At 56.7% G+C, this 15,274-nt stretch overlaps 4 protein-coding genes across 4 annotated transcripts; 2 read left to right on the top strand and 2 right to left on the bottom strand.

Moving 5' to 3' along the window:
• Positions 1–390: 390 nt before the first annotated feature.
• CHGG_09194 (uncharacterized protein) lies at positions 391–4,132 on the top strand (the record flags this gene model as incomplete). Its single annotated transcript, XM_001227120.1, has 3 exons — positions 391–2,087; positions 2,146–3,104; positions 3,159–4,132. The coding sequence occupies 3 exons, from the start codon at positions 391–393 to the stop codon at positions 4,130–4,132; spliced, it is 3,630 nt and encodes a 1,209-aa protein (XP_001227121.1).
• Positions 4,133–4,867: 735 nt separating this feature from the next.
• CHGG_09193 (uncharacterized protein) lies at positions 4,868–8,032 on the bottom strand (the record flags this gene model as incomplete). The annotated part of the gene is made up of 3 exons (XM_001227119.1): positions 4,868–7,314; positions 7,385–7,761; positions 7,815–8,032. 3 exons carry the CDS (start codon positions 8,030–8,032, stop codon positions 4,868–4,870), a joined length of 3,042 nt encoding a protein of 1,013 aa, XP_001227120.1.
• A 648-nt stretch (positions 8,033–8,680) lies between these two features.
• Positions 8,681–9,712, top strand: CHGG_09192 (uncharacterized protein; the record flags this gene model as incomplete). The annotated part of the gene is made up of 2 exons (XM_001227118.1): positions 8,681–8,720; positions 8,817–9,712. The coding sequence occupies 2 exons, from the start codon at positions 8,681–8,683 to the stop codon at positions 9,710–9,712; spliced, it is 936 nt and encodes a 311-aa protein (XP_001227119.1).
• A 360-nt stretch (positions 9,713–10,072) lies between these two features.
• Positions 10,073–14,727, bottom strand: CHGG_09191 (uncharacterized protein; the record flags this gene model as incomplete). The annotated part of the gene is made up of 3 exons (XM_001227117.1): positions 10,073–13,941; positions 14,014–14,608; positions 14,689–14,727. The coding sequence occupies 3 exons, from the start codon at positions 14,725–14,727 to the stop codon at positions 10,073–10,075; spliced, it is 4,503 nt and encodes a 1,500-aa protein (XP_001227118.1).
• Positions 14,728–15,274: the final 547 nt, after the last annotated feature.

The following is a 15,274-nucleotide window of genomic DNA, read 5'->3' as shown; positions in this document are numbered from 1 at the left end:
AACGTCCGCACCGACCGCACCCCAACAATTTTTGGGGAAGGTACGACGTTGCAGGAGCAGGCGAAATGTCCACTTCTCACGTATAAATCCCCTGGCCACCCCCAAACCCGGACCACTTCACCTTGCAGCCTCACACTTTACAGGTAATTTCCTTCCTCCCTTCTGTTGTCTTTTATTCAATCGAGTGCGGCGATCTGCTGGTTTAATTGCTATTTGCTGATTGCTCGCACTTCCTTGTCAATTCCTCCCCCCGTATCTTTTTGCTACCTCATTTTCTAACAAGAGCCGTCTTGACTCGGTCAGCAACGTAGACTCGGTCAACATCCTACACACTCGGCCCGACCACCCTTCCGCTGTTCTCTTACGGTTTCGTCCCACGGTACCTCGACAATGTCGTCTAGCACTATCTCGAACGACTTCCCGGAACTCGGCGGCGCCCCCAGGGCTGTGGCCAACGTGGCCCCCGTCTGGCTGGCGCGGACTCCCGAGGCCTCTGCACCTACTTCTGCACCGGCCTCGGGGACCACCACGCCGGCCCCCGAGGCATCGGCCGCCCCGAGCCTCTCCATTCCGGGCCAACACAAGGAATACCTTCTCTTGAAGCCGGACGACATCCTCCCTCGCGAGCAATTGAAGCGGCCGCTTCCCGACATCATCAAGGACTTCAACCGCAAGTCCCGAGCCCAAATCAAGCTCGTCCCTCACACCGATAACATGCTCAGGATTGAGGCAACCGGGCCCAAGGGCGACAGCACGACTCAGTCGCTGAAGGACTTTGTTGCCCTGATCGGCGCCAAGTTGAAGTTGGAGCTGGACGTTCATCGCTGGGCGAGACCCCATATCATTGGCAAGGGTGGGTCTACCATCAAGGCCATCCAAGAAAAGACAGGCGCTCGGATTCATGTGCCCAAGGAAGATGGTCAGTCGGCCCCCGAGGGCGAGGACGATGAGGAGCTCATCAAGGTCGTTGTTGAGGGCAACACCCAACAGGCTGCCCATGCCCGGAATCTCATCTACGAGATCATGGGTGAGCGTGCTGGGACCGTCACCACCACTTTGAAGGATATCCCGGCTGAATTCTACCCCTTCATTGGTGGCGCGAACAACAGCAACGTCAAGGCGCTCGAGCAGGAATATGATATTCAAATCCGCATTCCTTCCGCCCAGCCTTTTTCGTCCACGCCGCCCGTTGCGGTTTCTTCGGGGCGCCCCACGTTCCATGCCGCGGCTGACAATTTCATCCAGCTGCGCGGCGAGCGATATGCTGCGAAAGCTGCGCGGTCGAAGATCGAGGAGAGGGTCCAGCAGCTCCGGGACCAACTGACGGTCCAACTGGTTCATATCCAACCCGGCCGTCACCAGTTCATCATCGGAGAGAAGGGCATCTCGATGGAGCAGTTCTTCGAGGAGACCGGATGCACTATCGTAATGCCGAATGACGAAGACGATGACATGGTCAAAGTCATTGGGCCCTCCAACCAGGCCGCGGCCGGCGTGCAAAAGACCGTTAGCCTCGCCATGGACATGCAGTGCTCCAACATTGACATCTCGCGCTTCTACCGCCAAGCCCCCGGCGGCGCTGCCGTCCACGCTCGCAATGTCACACGCTATCTCCAGCAGAAGCGGGAGCTTGAACGGGTGGGCAACTTGCATAACGTGCATTTCAACACCCCGTTCTCCGAGCAAGGCGCTTTGCCATGGGAACTCTACGCTCGCGATGGCGCGAACATTGTCAGAGCTCAGGCCGACATCAAGGCCATGGTTGATGGCCACCCCCCGGCACGGATGACTACCGTCACTGTCGATCCTTTTTACCATCAATACATCAGGAAGGAGCTGCTGCCCCACGTGCGACAGACCTTCGGTGTCCACCTCGTCGTCCCCGAGGCTTCGGAGCCGAATGCTTCGGTCTTGTTGGTGTACGAAGGCTCTTCGGATCCCGAGTCCTATCAGATCGCGCGGGCTCAGCCGGGACAAAAAGACATCAGTGAGATGCAGAAGGGGCTCCAAGGCGCCCAAAAACATATTACCGATTTGATGAAACAGCGGGAACCTATCTCTTCCCAAACCATAGAGGTCCCAGTAAAGTGAGTATTCCGCTTGCCCACCCGTGGCGAGATTACCAGCGCCCTGACACGATTGCAGATTTCATACCAAGCTTCAAAAGTTCATCAAGAACGAGCAAGACGGTGCCTCCAACCCAATCCGCGCGCGCGTGTCCAACAGCGGCGAGTCCGTTCATATCCGCGGCCCCACCTCTGTCGTAGACTGGCTTGTCGCCAAGTGTCTCGAGTTCGTTGAACAAGAGAAGCAGGACGAGAAGGAGCGTGGATTTATCCTTGAGTTCGAGTTCCCTCAAAAGTTCGCCAACCACTTGATCGGCAAGGGTGGCAGTAACATTCGGGAGCTGAGGGAGAAGTTTGACGTCGAGATCCAGGTGGATGATGGGAAGGTCCAACTCAAGGGCCCCAAGGCCAAAGCGGAGGTCGCAAAGACGCACATCAATGCTCTTGCACGCCAGCTGCAGGATGAGGCGACGCATGTGCTCAAGATTGACCCCAAGTTCCACCGCGAGATTATTGGTGCTCAGGGGAACCAGGTCAACAAGCTGCAAACACGTTACAAGGTCCTCATCTTCTTCCCTCGTAGCAACACCAAGAACGCCAAGGACGACGATTCTCTCGGCGACTCGGCCAGCGATGCCGGGAAGAGCCGCCGTCAGCAGGCGGCCGACGAGGTCATCATTCGCGGGCCGAAGCGGGGTGCCGACGAAGCTCGTGACGAGTTGTTGTCGCTCCTGCAGTACCTCAAGGACAACTCGTTTACCGCCACCGTAACGGTCCAGAAGAAGCAAGTGCCTTCTCTGATCGGTGCCGGCGGTGCCGTCTTGGAGCAGCTGCGCCAGTCGACGGGCGCCAAGATTGACGTACCCAGCGCGAAGGAATCTACCGAAGACCTGGCAGAGATCCAGATCAAAGGCACCAAGACCCAGGTAGCAGCAGCCAAGAAGATCCTGGAGGAGAAGAAAGCCATCTTCGATGACACCGTAGTCAAGAAGATTGAGGTCCCCCGGAAATACCACAGGACCCTCATCGGCACTGGTGGTAAGTTTGACATCCCGAGATGACCATAAACCACGATGATTAACAGATCCTTAGGTTCTACCCTCCGCGACATTGTTGTCAAGGCCGGGGGTTCTAGCGACCAGCGAGAGCTGGCCCGCACCATCCAATTCCCCAAGCAGGACGCTGACGGCGATGCCATCAAAGTCGAGGGTCGCAGTGAAGTCGTGGACAAGATCGTGGCTCACATCGAGGCCATTGTGGCAGAGCGCGAGAGCCAGGTCACCGAGGAGCTAGATGTGCCTGTCGAGAAGCACAGGTCCATTGTCGGACGCGGTGGCGAGACGAAGCGGAATATCGAGACCCAGTTCAAGGTCTCCATCGACGTTCCTCGCCAAGGTAGCGGCACCACGAGCGTCAAAATCACCGGCCAGCCGGCCGATGTGGAGAAGGCCAAGGCTCATGTCGAGGACATGGTCAAGGAGCTGCCAGGCGAGACCGTCCAAGTCCCCCGGGCTTTGCACCACGTCGTCTCCAACAACGGCCAGATCTTCCGAAAGTTCAGGAGCGACTTCAGCGTGACAGTCGACCATGCTGGCGAAACTGTTCCCGCCAAGCCCACGGCCCCGAAGAGTGCTCGTGCGAATGGCGACTCGCTTCCCTTGATCACTGATGACGACGATACCACCGCCGACGCTCACTCTTGGCAGGTGGTGGAGCAGGCATCCACCGAGGAGGGTGATATCCCGTGGGTTCTCCGCGGTTCGCCCGAGAATATCGAGAAAGCCAAGAAGGCTATCCAGTCGGCGCTTGATCAGGCGAGCAATCAGACCGCCACCGGCTACCTGGTTCTTCCCGACCCCAGGACGTACCGTTTTGTCATTGGCCAGGGCGGCAGCAAGGTCAACTCGATTCGGAAGCAGAGCGGGTGCAAGATCACGGTTCCTCGTGACCAAACGCAGGGCGATGCTATCGAGGTCGTCGGTACCAAGGAGGGCGTGGAGAAAGCAAAGGATTTGATCCTGGCCGCTGTGAAGGAGGGCAGCGCCCCGAGACTGCCGCGCGAGTAGAAATCGCATGGCCGACTCGAGATGGGAGGAAGAGATACCACATCTAGTTTTGTTTACCGGGATGTACGGGTGGCATAATAGAGGAGGCAGGGGAGCGGGTAGGGAACGGTCCAAAAAGGAATACAGGATGCAGCAGGCATAGCCGTCATATTATAAGTTTGCTTTCACTCTATCAACCTTTTTCCCTCTTGAGCGCGCTGCTTCTTATCATTTCAAGCTTCCTGGCGTATTCGTTTCGTTCAGCGTAATCATCAAACGGTTGTATAAAACGAACCTTGAACTAATCTTCGTCGTCTTTATGTGAAGATGGACATATGAAGAAGACACAGCCTACCAGGCATTATGCCTAGCTCACGTATATCCATCCCCTAGGTTCTGAGAAACTCACTTGTATCCGATCTTTGTTTTATGTGTCCAAATCAAGAACTGGGAAAAGTCAGTCATATCCCCAGGGGGTGGAGATCTACGAAATGCAGTCCTTGGTTATGGATCACCCCCGAAGAACTGTTGAATAAATCATAACTACCGTTTTTCCATTTTTTTTTTATCGCCAAACCGATATACTCCGTCGCTGTGCAGTAAACGACTGACAACACAAAGAACCGCAAACACTCATTTTGACCTTGATAAATAAGCAGCCCTTATAACACAGACCCCCAGAACCTAACCGAGCCAACCAACAGTTTCGACGAACCACCCATATATATATATTCCTTCCTCCTTCCATACTTTCTCTTACATAAAATCATCCTCCCCCCCTTCCCCCTCTCCCTCCTCCTCCTCACCCTCCTCACCTTCCTCCTCCGTCTCATCACCCTCCAACGGCCGACCCATCGCCAACCGCGCCGCCTCGTCCGCAAGAGTGATAATATCCCTCAGCAGCTCCTCAGGCCGACTCCGCGGAGGCATCGACGACGACGACGAACCCGCCCTCACTCCATCGCTGCCCTCACCACCACCACCACCACCACCCTGGATGGGCGGCAGGACGTTGCTACCGCTGTACCTTTGCGCATTACTGTAGCCGTAGCCGGGGTCGTCAGCCGTGGCCGTGGCCGTGGTGGTGTTAGCTAGCGGCGGCGGGAGAGCGCGTCCGGTGCCCGAGCCCGGGCCCGACGAAGATCCGGAGATGAGCGGGCGCGGCTGTTGTGGGATGGCCTCGCCTGGGGCACGTAGCCGCACCTTCACTTCGCCGGCAATGCCGTCGATGCGTAGGCTTGCTGTTTGTGGTTGCGCGGCAGGCCCCGCGGTGCCGCTTCCGCTGCCTTGGGCTTGGGTTGTCTGTTGCTGCTGTTGTGGTGCCCTCAGGTTGGGCGGTGGCGACATGGCGATTAGCTCCCGCAGGTACTTGTTCGCCTCGTCGGAGCCGTCCATGAGCCATTTCAGGCAGATCTGTACCCGCTCCCGTGCGTAGCGGTTGTGGTCGTCGTAGACGCAGCAGTTTAGAAGGCTGATCACGCCGTTGTGACGAAGGATCTGGGATTGAACTTCGGGGTTGCCTGGACTGCTCCGCCCCGGCGGTGGTTGCAGCAGTCCCGCAAGTATGTGCAGGATCTGGCCCTTGATGCCGGCCCACGGGTACTTGTGCGCTGGTTCTTCGAGGGGTGGAGGGGGGGCCAGAGGATGGTCTTCCGAATCGTAACCCGCGTCCGGGTCGTCCGGGTGTGGCGGGGGCTGCTGGTGCTGGCGGGGATTGTTGGAGCGGTTGGGCATCTCGACCATGGGCTTTTTGGGGACGCCGGCTTCGAGGCCCTTGAGAAGAGTCAGGAGCTCGTAGGTGGCTTCCCATTCAATGAGGTACCGGCGAGTCTCGGGGAGTTCATTGACGGTGGTGAGGAGCTCGAGGAACTGTTGGATGCCGTCTTTGGCGCGCTCCATGTCCCAGCTGTCGACGGGGAAGTCGGCCGGATCACACAGGTCATTGCGAATCTGGGCTTGGAGGTGCATTAGTGCCGCGCATTCCGGCACTATACGACTGCGAAACTGGATGAAAAGAAAGTGTAGCAGCTTGGCATCCCGGATATGCTCCTTTGACTCGACGGGCGGCGGGTCGTTGTTTCTGGCACGGCACATCGTGTTAACAAGCCTCAGCAGGACGGTCTGTGCGGGAGATATGATGTCCTTGGGAATGCGTAACGATTGCCAGGCGTAGGGGACCAGGGCGCTGTGATGGATGGCTTCGACGATCTGGGTTGTCAATTGGAAAATGAGTGACTGCTCGCTCTTTTCCCAAACAGCAATGAAGACCAATATCTCTCTAAGGAGGCTCCTGCCGCATTCCATAGCCATAAACATTCTGCATCTGGTCTTTTGGAGGTTTTCCCCTGCCTTGCTCAGCACCAACCCCGCGTTATCGAGTATGCATGACTTGACGATCATGTGGAGCGCTTCAATCTGCTTGGGGTCGAGGATGTTAGGTACTTCCGTGAGCAACCCATTCATCGGCCCCTCGCCATACGAGTCGTCGTCATCAATATCTTCCTCCTCGATCATGTCGTCGTTGTAGTCGTGGACATAATGGCCACCTTCTTTCCCTTCCTGGTCGGTAGCGCCTTCTGGTAACGGGCCACCCTCGGTGGAGTGAACCGACCCCTCGTGTTCGGCAGTCCGATACGAGTGAGCATATCGGTTGACAAGGTTGGCTTTGCAGTTCTCGGTCCTCTGCTGGGCGAACTCAACGGTGGGCATAGGAACTACCCAGCCATCGTAGTTGGGGTCCCGTATCTTGAGCCACCATGTATCAACTTCTCTCGAAACCCGACCGTAGGCCTTGTCTTGTTCAAACTTGTCGGGCTCGTCTTCCTTCCACAGGGGGGTAATCTTGGTGGTGTTGTCGAAGTCATCCGCGCGCACACGTACTGTGCCCTCTGGAAGCCAGTTCCAAGCCAGCGGAGAAATGCGGGGCAAGTGACCAGGAGGCAACCCCTTGGCTGCTAAATTCTCCTCGTAATCAATGAGTAGCTGGCGAGCTTTGTCGCAGAAGCGAGAGTTCCGTTCGAACCAGTTTTCAACTTCGGTCTTAGCGATATCTGGGCGGAACTCTCCGTAGGCGTTACCGTCGGATTCGTCAGAGAGGGCGTCGTCGTCGAAGAGAACAGTAGACCAGAAAGCCATTTTGTTGCGGTCATTCTTAGCAATCCAGTTATGGGCTTGTTGTAGGCACGTAACGAGCAACTTTTTATCTAGCGGCGAGTTAGAAAGGGCAGGTCTTGAAGCGGGGAGGGGGAAACCTGCAGAGTTCCGTAATCTCACTCAGTTTCAGTCTCGCAGCTTCCTCAAGAACATCGCCATCATAGGCCTTGCTAGTGACGTTGATGCAGAGAATGATAGTCTGGTAGAGCATCTGATCGAATTGAGCGGCAGCACAGAGGTCCTGGGGAATCTCGGGCTCAGGCACGACCAGCAGGTTCCTGGCAATATGCATGAGCTTGATGAGTAATTGTAGGTCCTCTTTTAGCGATGGATAATTCTTAGTTATCAACGCTGTGCTCTCTTGAGGAGTGATGCCCTTGTCAGGGTCGTTGAGGTTAGCAAGGGGGCCAATGGACCGCGTGGTCAGACTAGGAATCGCGGCGGCAAAGTCCCGGGTGAGCCAGATCCAAACTTCGACACTCCTGGATAGCGTTTCCCTGCAAAAGCATCAGAATACAAATCAGAGAGAATAAGAATAGACCCACCGTACCTGACATCTTTTAGGTTGTGTGTCTTTTCCAGTGTTCTGGAAATGAACTTGGTGACATATGCCATGGTACGGGGCCCGATGGCCGGGTCTAGTTTAAGCCAACCCTCAAAGCAGCTCATGGCCGATGTGAAGCACAATTCCTCGATGCTTAGAGGACGCTTGCTTTCCGCCGTATCTGCAGTCGCCATCTCGGGCGGTAGTCCTGTCGATGATGCCATCGCTATCGCTCCCCGGACTGGCGACGCTTAAACTCTCAGAATGCCACCTCGTCTTCAGAAGCTTGTGCGATGCTAGCCTGAAGTAGTCAAATATGGAGAAGCAGATAGTCGCGAAAAGATTTAGAATCGAAAGAATAACAAGAGCTTCTAGCCTCGTCTTGGGTGAAGGGCAGGTACGATGACTCGGTTCGTGGGATGGCCGGTTGTAGGGTTGGATGGGTTTGATGAATGTTAAACCCCAAGGCCAAGATTATGTTGTTGTAGCTCTGTTGCGTGGCAATGGAGATGTTAATATTTTTTACCCTCGGATTTTCATGATGAGGGCTACTTGGGTAGGGTATTAATTTTGGAAATGTCTCTTGAACTGTACGGAGGGTTGTAACTTTCGGCAGGCGGCTGCGCAGTTACGCCTGTCTAACCGCTTTAGTACTAGCTTTATGACTTTACCCCTGCTGGGCCCTTCTTTCCTCGACGTCGTCGCAACGGCGGGGTAAAAATCACCCCATCAGCCCCTCCAAAAATTGCGACAGCGGTGGGGGTCGCTGAATAAATACCCGAACCCGCCGAGGGGAGGAACCATTACCGGCGTCGTAGAGAGAGCGACCTCTTTTCACTCATTCCCGTTCTCCAACAATCCAAACCGCCACCATGACCGTCGACATCCTCTCGCTCCCTACCGTCTTCGACCGTAAGAATGCCCTCCCTCTCCCCTTCCACAACCCCCCACCAAAACCACTTCACCAATGCTCCCCCACCAAGACTAACACCTCCCCCCCCCTTCCAGGACCGGTCCACATCGCCGTAATAGGCGGCACCGGGCTCTCCTCCCTGCCCGGCTACCACCCGGTCGCGGCCCTCACTCCGACCACCCCCTGGGGCGCGCCGTCCTCGCCCATCCTGATCCTGGAGCACGGCGGCGTGCCGGTCGCCTTCCTCGCGCGCCACGGGCTGCACCACCAATTCGCGCCGCACGAAGTGCCCGCGCGGGCCAACATCGCGGCGCTGCGGGCGCTGGGCGTGCGCACGGTGATCGCCTTCTCCGCGGTGGGCTCGCTGCAGGAGGAGATCCGGCCGATGGACTTTGTGGTGCCCGACCAGGTGATCGATCGCACCAAGGGTGTGCGCCCGTTCACCTTTTTTGAGGGGGGCGTGGTGGGCCACGTCGGGTTTGCGGACCCGTTCGATGCGGGGCTGGCGGCCGTGGTGCAGCGCTGCGCGGCGAGCATGCGCGGTGAGGGCGTACGCCTGCACTCCAAGGGTACGATTATCTGCATGGAGGGCCCGCAGTTCAGTACTCGTGCTGAGAGCCACATGTACCGCTCGTGGGGTGGCAGTGTGATCAATATGAGTGCGCTGCCCGAGGCTAAGCTGGCGCGCGAGGCGGAGCTGGCGTACCAGATGATTTGCATGGCGACGGATTACGACTGCTGGCATTCGACCGAGGATGTGGATGTCGCCATGGTGATGAAGTACATGGCGGCCAACAGTGAGAATGCCAAGCACCTTGTGGGCGCGGTGTTGGATGAGCTGTGCAAGCAGGATAATAGCGAGCTGGTGCTGGCCAAGCACTGGGCTGGGAGCGCGCAGGGCGCCGTCAAGTTCATGACCAAGCCGGAAGGGCGTGACCCCGAGGCGATGAAGAGGGTGGAGTATCTCTTCCCTGGGTTTTGGGATCAGTAGATGGTGAGAGCTGGGGCGGGAATTTTCGGTTCGGGCGCTTTGAGAGCGAGGGATTTTGGGAGTTTATAGACACGAGAGATGATAGACATGCCGTAGGACCTTAGACCAACGCTTCAAGACTTTGTCACGGTCCAAGGTGACTCACAGAGCTGCTATTTCCGATGCCGGGCGCCAGTGTAAGTTAGGTATATATGCAGGTATCCTATAGGTATGCCAATGCACCGGCAACATGCTCCAACAGAAAGGAAAACAAGAGTGTCCCCCGAAACATACAACAGACACGCCACAACACCAAACACACCTTTGAAGCAAAAAAATAAGCAAACAAACCCAAACCCAAAACCGCCTCCGCTCTATTGCTCACATCAAAAGGTACAGCGCCCTCACGGCCTTCTCCGCGACAGCCACATGCCACGGCCTCACATCCACATCCCGTTCCGTCACGCCCCTCACGCGGGCTAGTGTCCCCAGGCCGCGGAAATACGCCAACATCTCTCTCAGAATCACATCGTACATGGCCCTCGCGTTATCGCTGTACACTACGTTGACTTCCATCGCCACCGGCGCGTCTTCCGGCCTCGGCCCGGCCCGCTTCACCAGATAACCGCTCGCGAGCGCAGGGTTGAGGTCCGTGAGGGACGCCGAGTTGTTCAGCCTGTGCGAGACAACCACGCCCCAGGTCGTCTCGGTTGTGTCGATCAAGGTGGTGTCGCCGCCATCTGTGTCGGGTTGGTTGGGTTGAGATGGTAGTTGTTGTTGCTGTTGTTGTGAGGAGTCGCCGCCAGGAGTTGTGGCGTTTATGCCGGAGCCGGTAGTGCCCATTGGCGTAGAAGGGTTGCCGGATTGGTCGGGAGAGAGGACGGAAAAAGGTTGCGGGGTGGAGACTGGGGTGGTGTAGAAGGCGGAGGGGGCGGAAAGGGGGATTGTTGTAATGGGTGGGATGAGTTGGAGGGATGGGTCGGTGTCGGTTGTGAGGAGGACTAGACTGACGGTGGCGCGGGCTTCTGACTGCGCTAAACCGGTCCAGAGCTCCATTTCGTGCTGCTCCATCGGGCTGCACTTGGTGATGACGACCCGCCAGTGGACTTTGCAAGTAGAGATTAGGCCATGAGTCGTTTCCCAAATCTCGTGGATGACATCCGCTAATATTCTTGACAACGGTTTGCCTCGCCTGCCGAGGCAGTATGAGGCCATCGATTGGGTACTGCCCCTGTTGTCTGTCCATGCGGCAGTGACCCACCGTTCATCCACGCTCCGTGCGTACGCGACATGGATACATGAGCTTTCTCGCAGCAGGTTCGGCGATGGCGTAGCAGCGAGCTTGAAGTCGATCCCCCGCGGCAACGCCCGTTCAAGCATGACCGCCGGCGAGGGCATGGGTCCGCCGAAGAGCGTGCAGCGGTCATACGTCTCCAAGCAGAGCTTAGTACATTCCGATGGAGACAGGACGACCAGTGACGTCTCCGAAGCAACGGCATCGAGCGGTACAAGCTGGAGCGCCAAGTCGTTCGAGATTTGTTTCTTCTTATCCATCATGCATCTCTTGTAGTGTTCGAACAGCTCTTGGAAGGCAGAGCAGCAATCCACAATTGAACTAGGATTCCCTGGCGTGTATGCAAAATAGACGACGAAATTCTTCTCTGACATGGATAGGCCAGCTAGAGACATGGCAAGATTCGTCATCTGGTCAGTATATGCTGACCGGGCCCGAGGTGAATTAAGCGCCGGAGAGGCGATGTCATGGTCCGTCGGCAGCAAAACAAGGCCGTCCACGATGTTGGCGATAGTTGGTAGCCTTTCAAAGGCACCGAGCTTCAACGATTCGTAGGTGCTCTGAACCCTGTCCAGGAAGGCAGACGCATTGTCCCGCATGCCTTCAGTCTGGGGGAAGATGCACACGGCGACGACACTCTTCGGTCCCTGTACTGGCCCAAGACCCAAGGTATCCCAAAAGGTGACAGCGGATGGAAGCACCGAGAGTTGGTTCTCGTAGCGCCGAATTTCGACGTGAGGTGTGGGGATGAGGAAAATACTCGGTTTGGGAAATTCCGCAGGCCTCACTTGCACCCGTGCGTTGGGCTGTACGAGGAGGGGCACATCCTGGACTTCTGTGAATGGACGAAGTCGACACCCGACCGCCCCAGACAACGATCGAGGGAGTGCCTTGTGCAGGCCCTTGATTGAGTAGCGTATGGCCTTGATCAAGCTTCGACGCAGATCTTGGACCTCGGAGCTTTGGTGCTGCGGCGCCAGTTTGAGCGATCCGCTTGCTGCCTGCTCGGTGAGAATCTGTGCCACCGTGATGAAATCGTCGTCGGAAACAGATATGCGGAGCGGTGCGGGCTCTGGATCAGCAAAGTATCTAGAGAGGGAAAAGTCGGGGATCTCAGAATTTGACAGCCGGGACAGATCGACCGGGCCATAGCCCGGGGAATCTACTGATATGTTCTCCAGCTCCCTGAACGAGGCCGCCATGGATATAACATCGTCCTCCGGCCGCCTTCGTACCACGCTTGACTTTGTCGGCGACGAGGCGTGGCCTATCTGGTCGCTCGCATCCTCATCCAGCGAGGCTGAGCTGCTGTCACCTGATTCTGAGCGGGCGTCATCTTGTTGTTTCGGCCCATTAGGAGCGACATTGGCTATCCTGGCCACGAGGCAACCGATATCAGGTGGTAGCTCCTTGAGATTCCTCCGTTGCCGTGCGGACCCAAGTGGTCGACCGGCAGTGAGCAGGCTTCCGTTTTGAAGTGTGCCGCCTCGCTTCTCCTTACGAACCGTAGAAGTATAATCAAACGGGCCTTTCTCGTATTTTTTCGTCGCGGGCGACAGGGCTGGATCAAAATTGACCTTCTCAAATAAACTGCGGCGCCGAAGAGGGCCTCGTTGGGTGGATAGTATCAGTGGCGAGCGGCGAGTATGGAGGCGCTTGAAAACGGTTTCGGGGTTGAATGGACTCGGGTTCCTCTTGATCCCGGCTATAGAATTACGATTAAAGCTTTCCATATTAGTTTGTTGCCGATTCTCATCGGCTAGTGTGCTGCGTGCGTGTCTCAGTTCGGGTTTGGTGAATTGCGGAGAGACCGAGGGTGCATCCATTTCGTCCTCCACACCATGGGCTGCCGGGGGTTGCTCTTCGAACTGGTGATTCCCGTTCTCTTGTATTGCCATTGCCGAGGATTCCAATTCTGGAAGATCGGACAAATCCATCGCTCCGGAATCCGGATGCTCATCGAAGAAGTTGAAGTCCGCCTCAGTAAGTTCGTTCCCTTCAAACATGTCTTCTCCCAAATCACCGAAGAGATTATCTTCGGCAAAGTTGGCCGTTGCTGGCTCAGGCCTTGGCTCGGCGCCATTCCAGGTCGCGTTGAAAGTATCCGGCACTGGGGCATCCTGTCGCATGGCGGCGTGACCATCAGCGGCCGGGTTCGTAAGTGGTTGGCCGGCGGGGCTTTGGACCTGGCCACCGTCAAAAGACGGTGTAACACCGGACATTTGCACTCCGTCTGGAGGAGTGGGATACATCGTCCCCGTCGCAGGGGGCGGCGCGCCGTTCGCCGAGCCGCGCCAGAGAGCCATGGGCGAGTACCCATTTGTCTGCGCATGGCCTCGCACGTCCGGCTCAGCAAGCTCGCGCGCCGAAGCCGCATCCCTTTCCCTCTTCCTCCTTATGGCGGCGTCTTCTCTCTCGATGACCCCTTGGCACCATACTTTCGCCTTGTCCAAGGGATCTAGATGGTCAACGCCCGTCCCCGCCAGCGCTTTTTCGAGCGGCACGTCTAACATTGCTTCGATTTTGGGTTTGCGAAAGCAAAGAACTGCGGGCCACGGGGCTGTTGAACTTGGGCCAACAAGCGGGGTCCTCTTCCCATCTGCCCTTTGCTCAAATGGTTTCTTTTGGAGGAAGTGTATATTTAGCCAGGAACAGCCGTCCAGCAATGAAGGCGACATCCCGCTCATTTGGAGCAATTTGCAACAAGTTGTTTTCAGCTGCACAAACTTGTCGCTATGATCCGACCTGAAGCGGCTGACTTGCGTCTCTGGTGATTGGCCGTAACCCCCATCTGCGACCTGGTTTTCTGTATCAACGACGCTTTGGAAAGCCCCAAATGTCCCGAAAGGCGCGGCGAGAACGGTTGGACCGGCGTGTAACAAACTCGATCGCAAGACATCGGCAGAAGAAACCAGACCGTGGAGGACGGACACATGGAGGGCAATGACGAGCGACCCTGTAGTGGTTAAGTATATTCGAAACGTGGCGAGAGCCGAACTCCGGGGCGCTTGGTTCCAGTTGGCATCACCAGGGTTGAATACCTGCGGGGGCAGCAGTGCGGAACGGTTGTTCAAAAGGATGGCGCCGACGTTGCGACAAAACGATGACGTTAGAGATGACAAGACGGCAGTGATGAAAAACTCATGGATCTCCTGCGCAGGAACCGACCCATACCCTTTAACATCGCCGACCGGGGTTGATGCGACTTTGCCATCTACGACCACCGGGGTAGGAGGGAAGCTGAAGGGCTGGTTGGCCCTCGAGTTCATGTCTAGGGCAGAACTAGCAGAAGACGAGCTGTTTGGTGTGTTGATCGCGTTTGTTCCCGGCGGTCTGTTTTTCAGGAGCCCGATGGGTTCCAAGTTTCCATCTCCAACGAGGCCTAAGGGGTAGCCGCATACCTCCATCCTCGCGTGAAGACCAAGCCGCTCAGAGTGACTTGGAGCGGCGGAGTCGCCGGAGGAGAGGTAGAAGCACCATATGCCGCGCCGAACGGCGTCCATGTACACCAAGTGGCCATCGCTACGCAGAGCATCCTCGACACCACTGGCATTAAAAGTATATGTCGAGGATTGGGCGGCGATGGGTTCGTATATACGGAAAGAGATTGCGGACAGGTTACTCTGCGTGGGGTTATGTTATGTCAGCGTCACGGCCTCAAGGTAGATGGGTGGCTTGAGTTAGCCTTGGGGCAACGTCTTACGATCAACAAATTGTTTGTCTCATAATCCCCTGCGTCCATATCGGAGGATATGCCGCGCAAAGCGTGGGCTCGAGGATCGGGCGGTCATCCACCGAGGACGGGGGTTGAAGGCACGAGTTTAGGAGGAGCCGGCGCATACGGACGGAAGGTTGCGCTTATCGGTACTCGGGTGGAGGCGTGACGTCGGGGGGTTGTGCGGTTTCTTCCCAGCAAAAGAGGAGTGTTTGGATCGAAGGTCTCGTGCTCTATGCGCCAGGCTGCCGAACTCCATGGCAGCGGGCGATGTTATAATCGAGCCAAGCTCCGCGAATCACGAGTGGCCTGCTGCGAGAGGCATCCGAACTATGGACGAAACGAAACGCTGGGAAGTCGCGAGGGCCGGTCGTGGGTCGCAAATGGAATACAGCAAATGTGTCAATTCAACGCCCGGGAAGAACGGGGCACGGTTCGCGATGCACGAGTTTCGATGTAGCGAGCAGTAAAGTTGATGCGATGATGCGGAAGCAAGCTTGTGTCGGAGGGTGTCTGGTGCAACTTCAGGCACTTCTTACGTTGTTCCACTGAAGGAGCGAGATCAACAAGTCAG

Source organism: Chaetomium globosum, genomic scaffold, assembly GCF_000143365.1.
Source record: "Chaetomium globosum CBS 148.51 scaffold_6 genomic scaffold, whole genome shotgun sequence".
NCBI classification, from domain to species: Eukaryota; Fungi; Ascomycota; class Sordariomycetes; order Sordariales; family Chaetomiaceae; genus Chaetomium; species Chaetomium globosum.
This window is presented reverse-complemented; position numbering and strand designations above follow the sequence as displayed.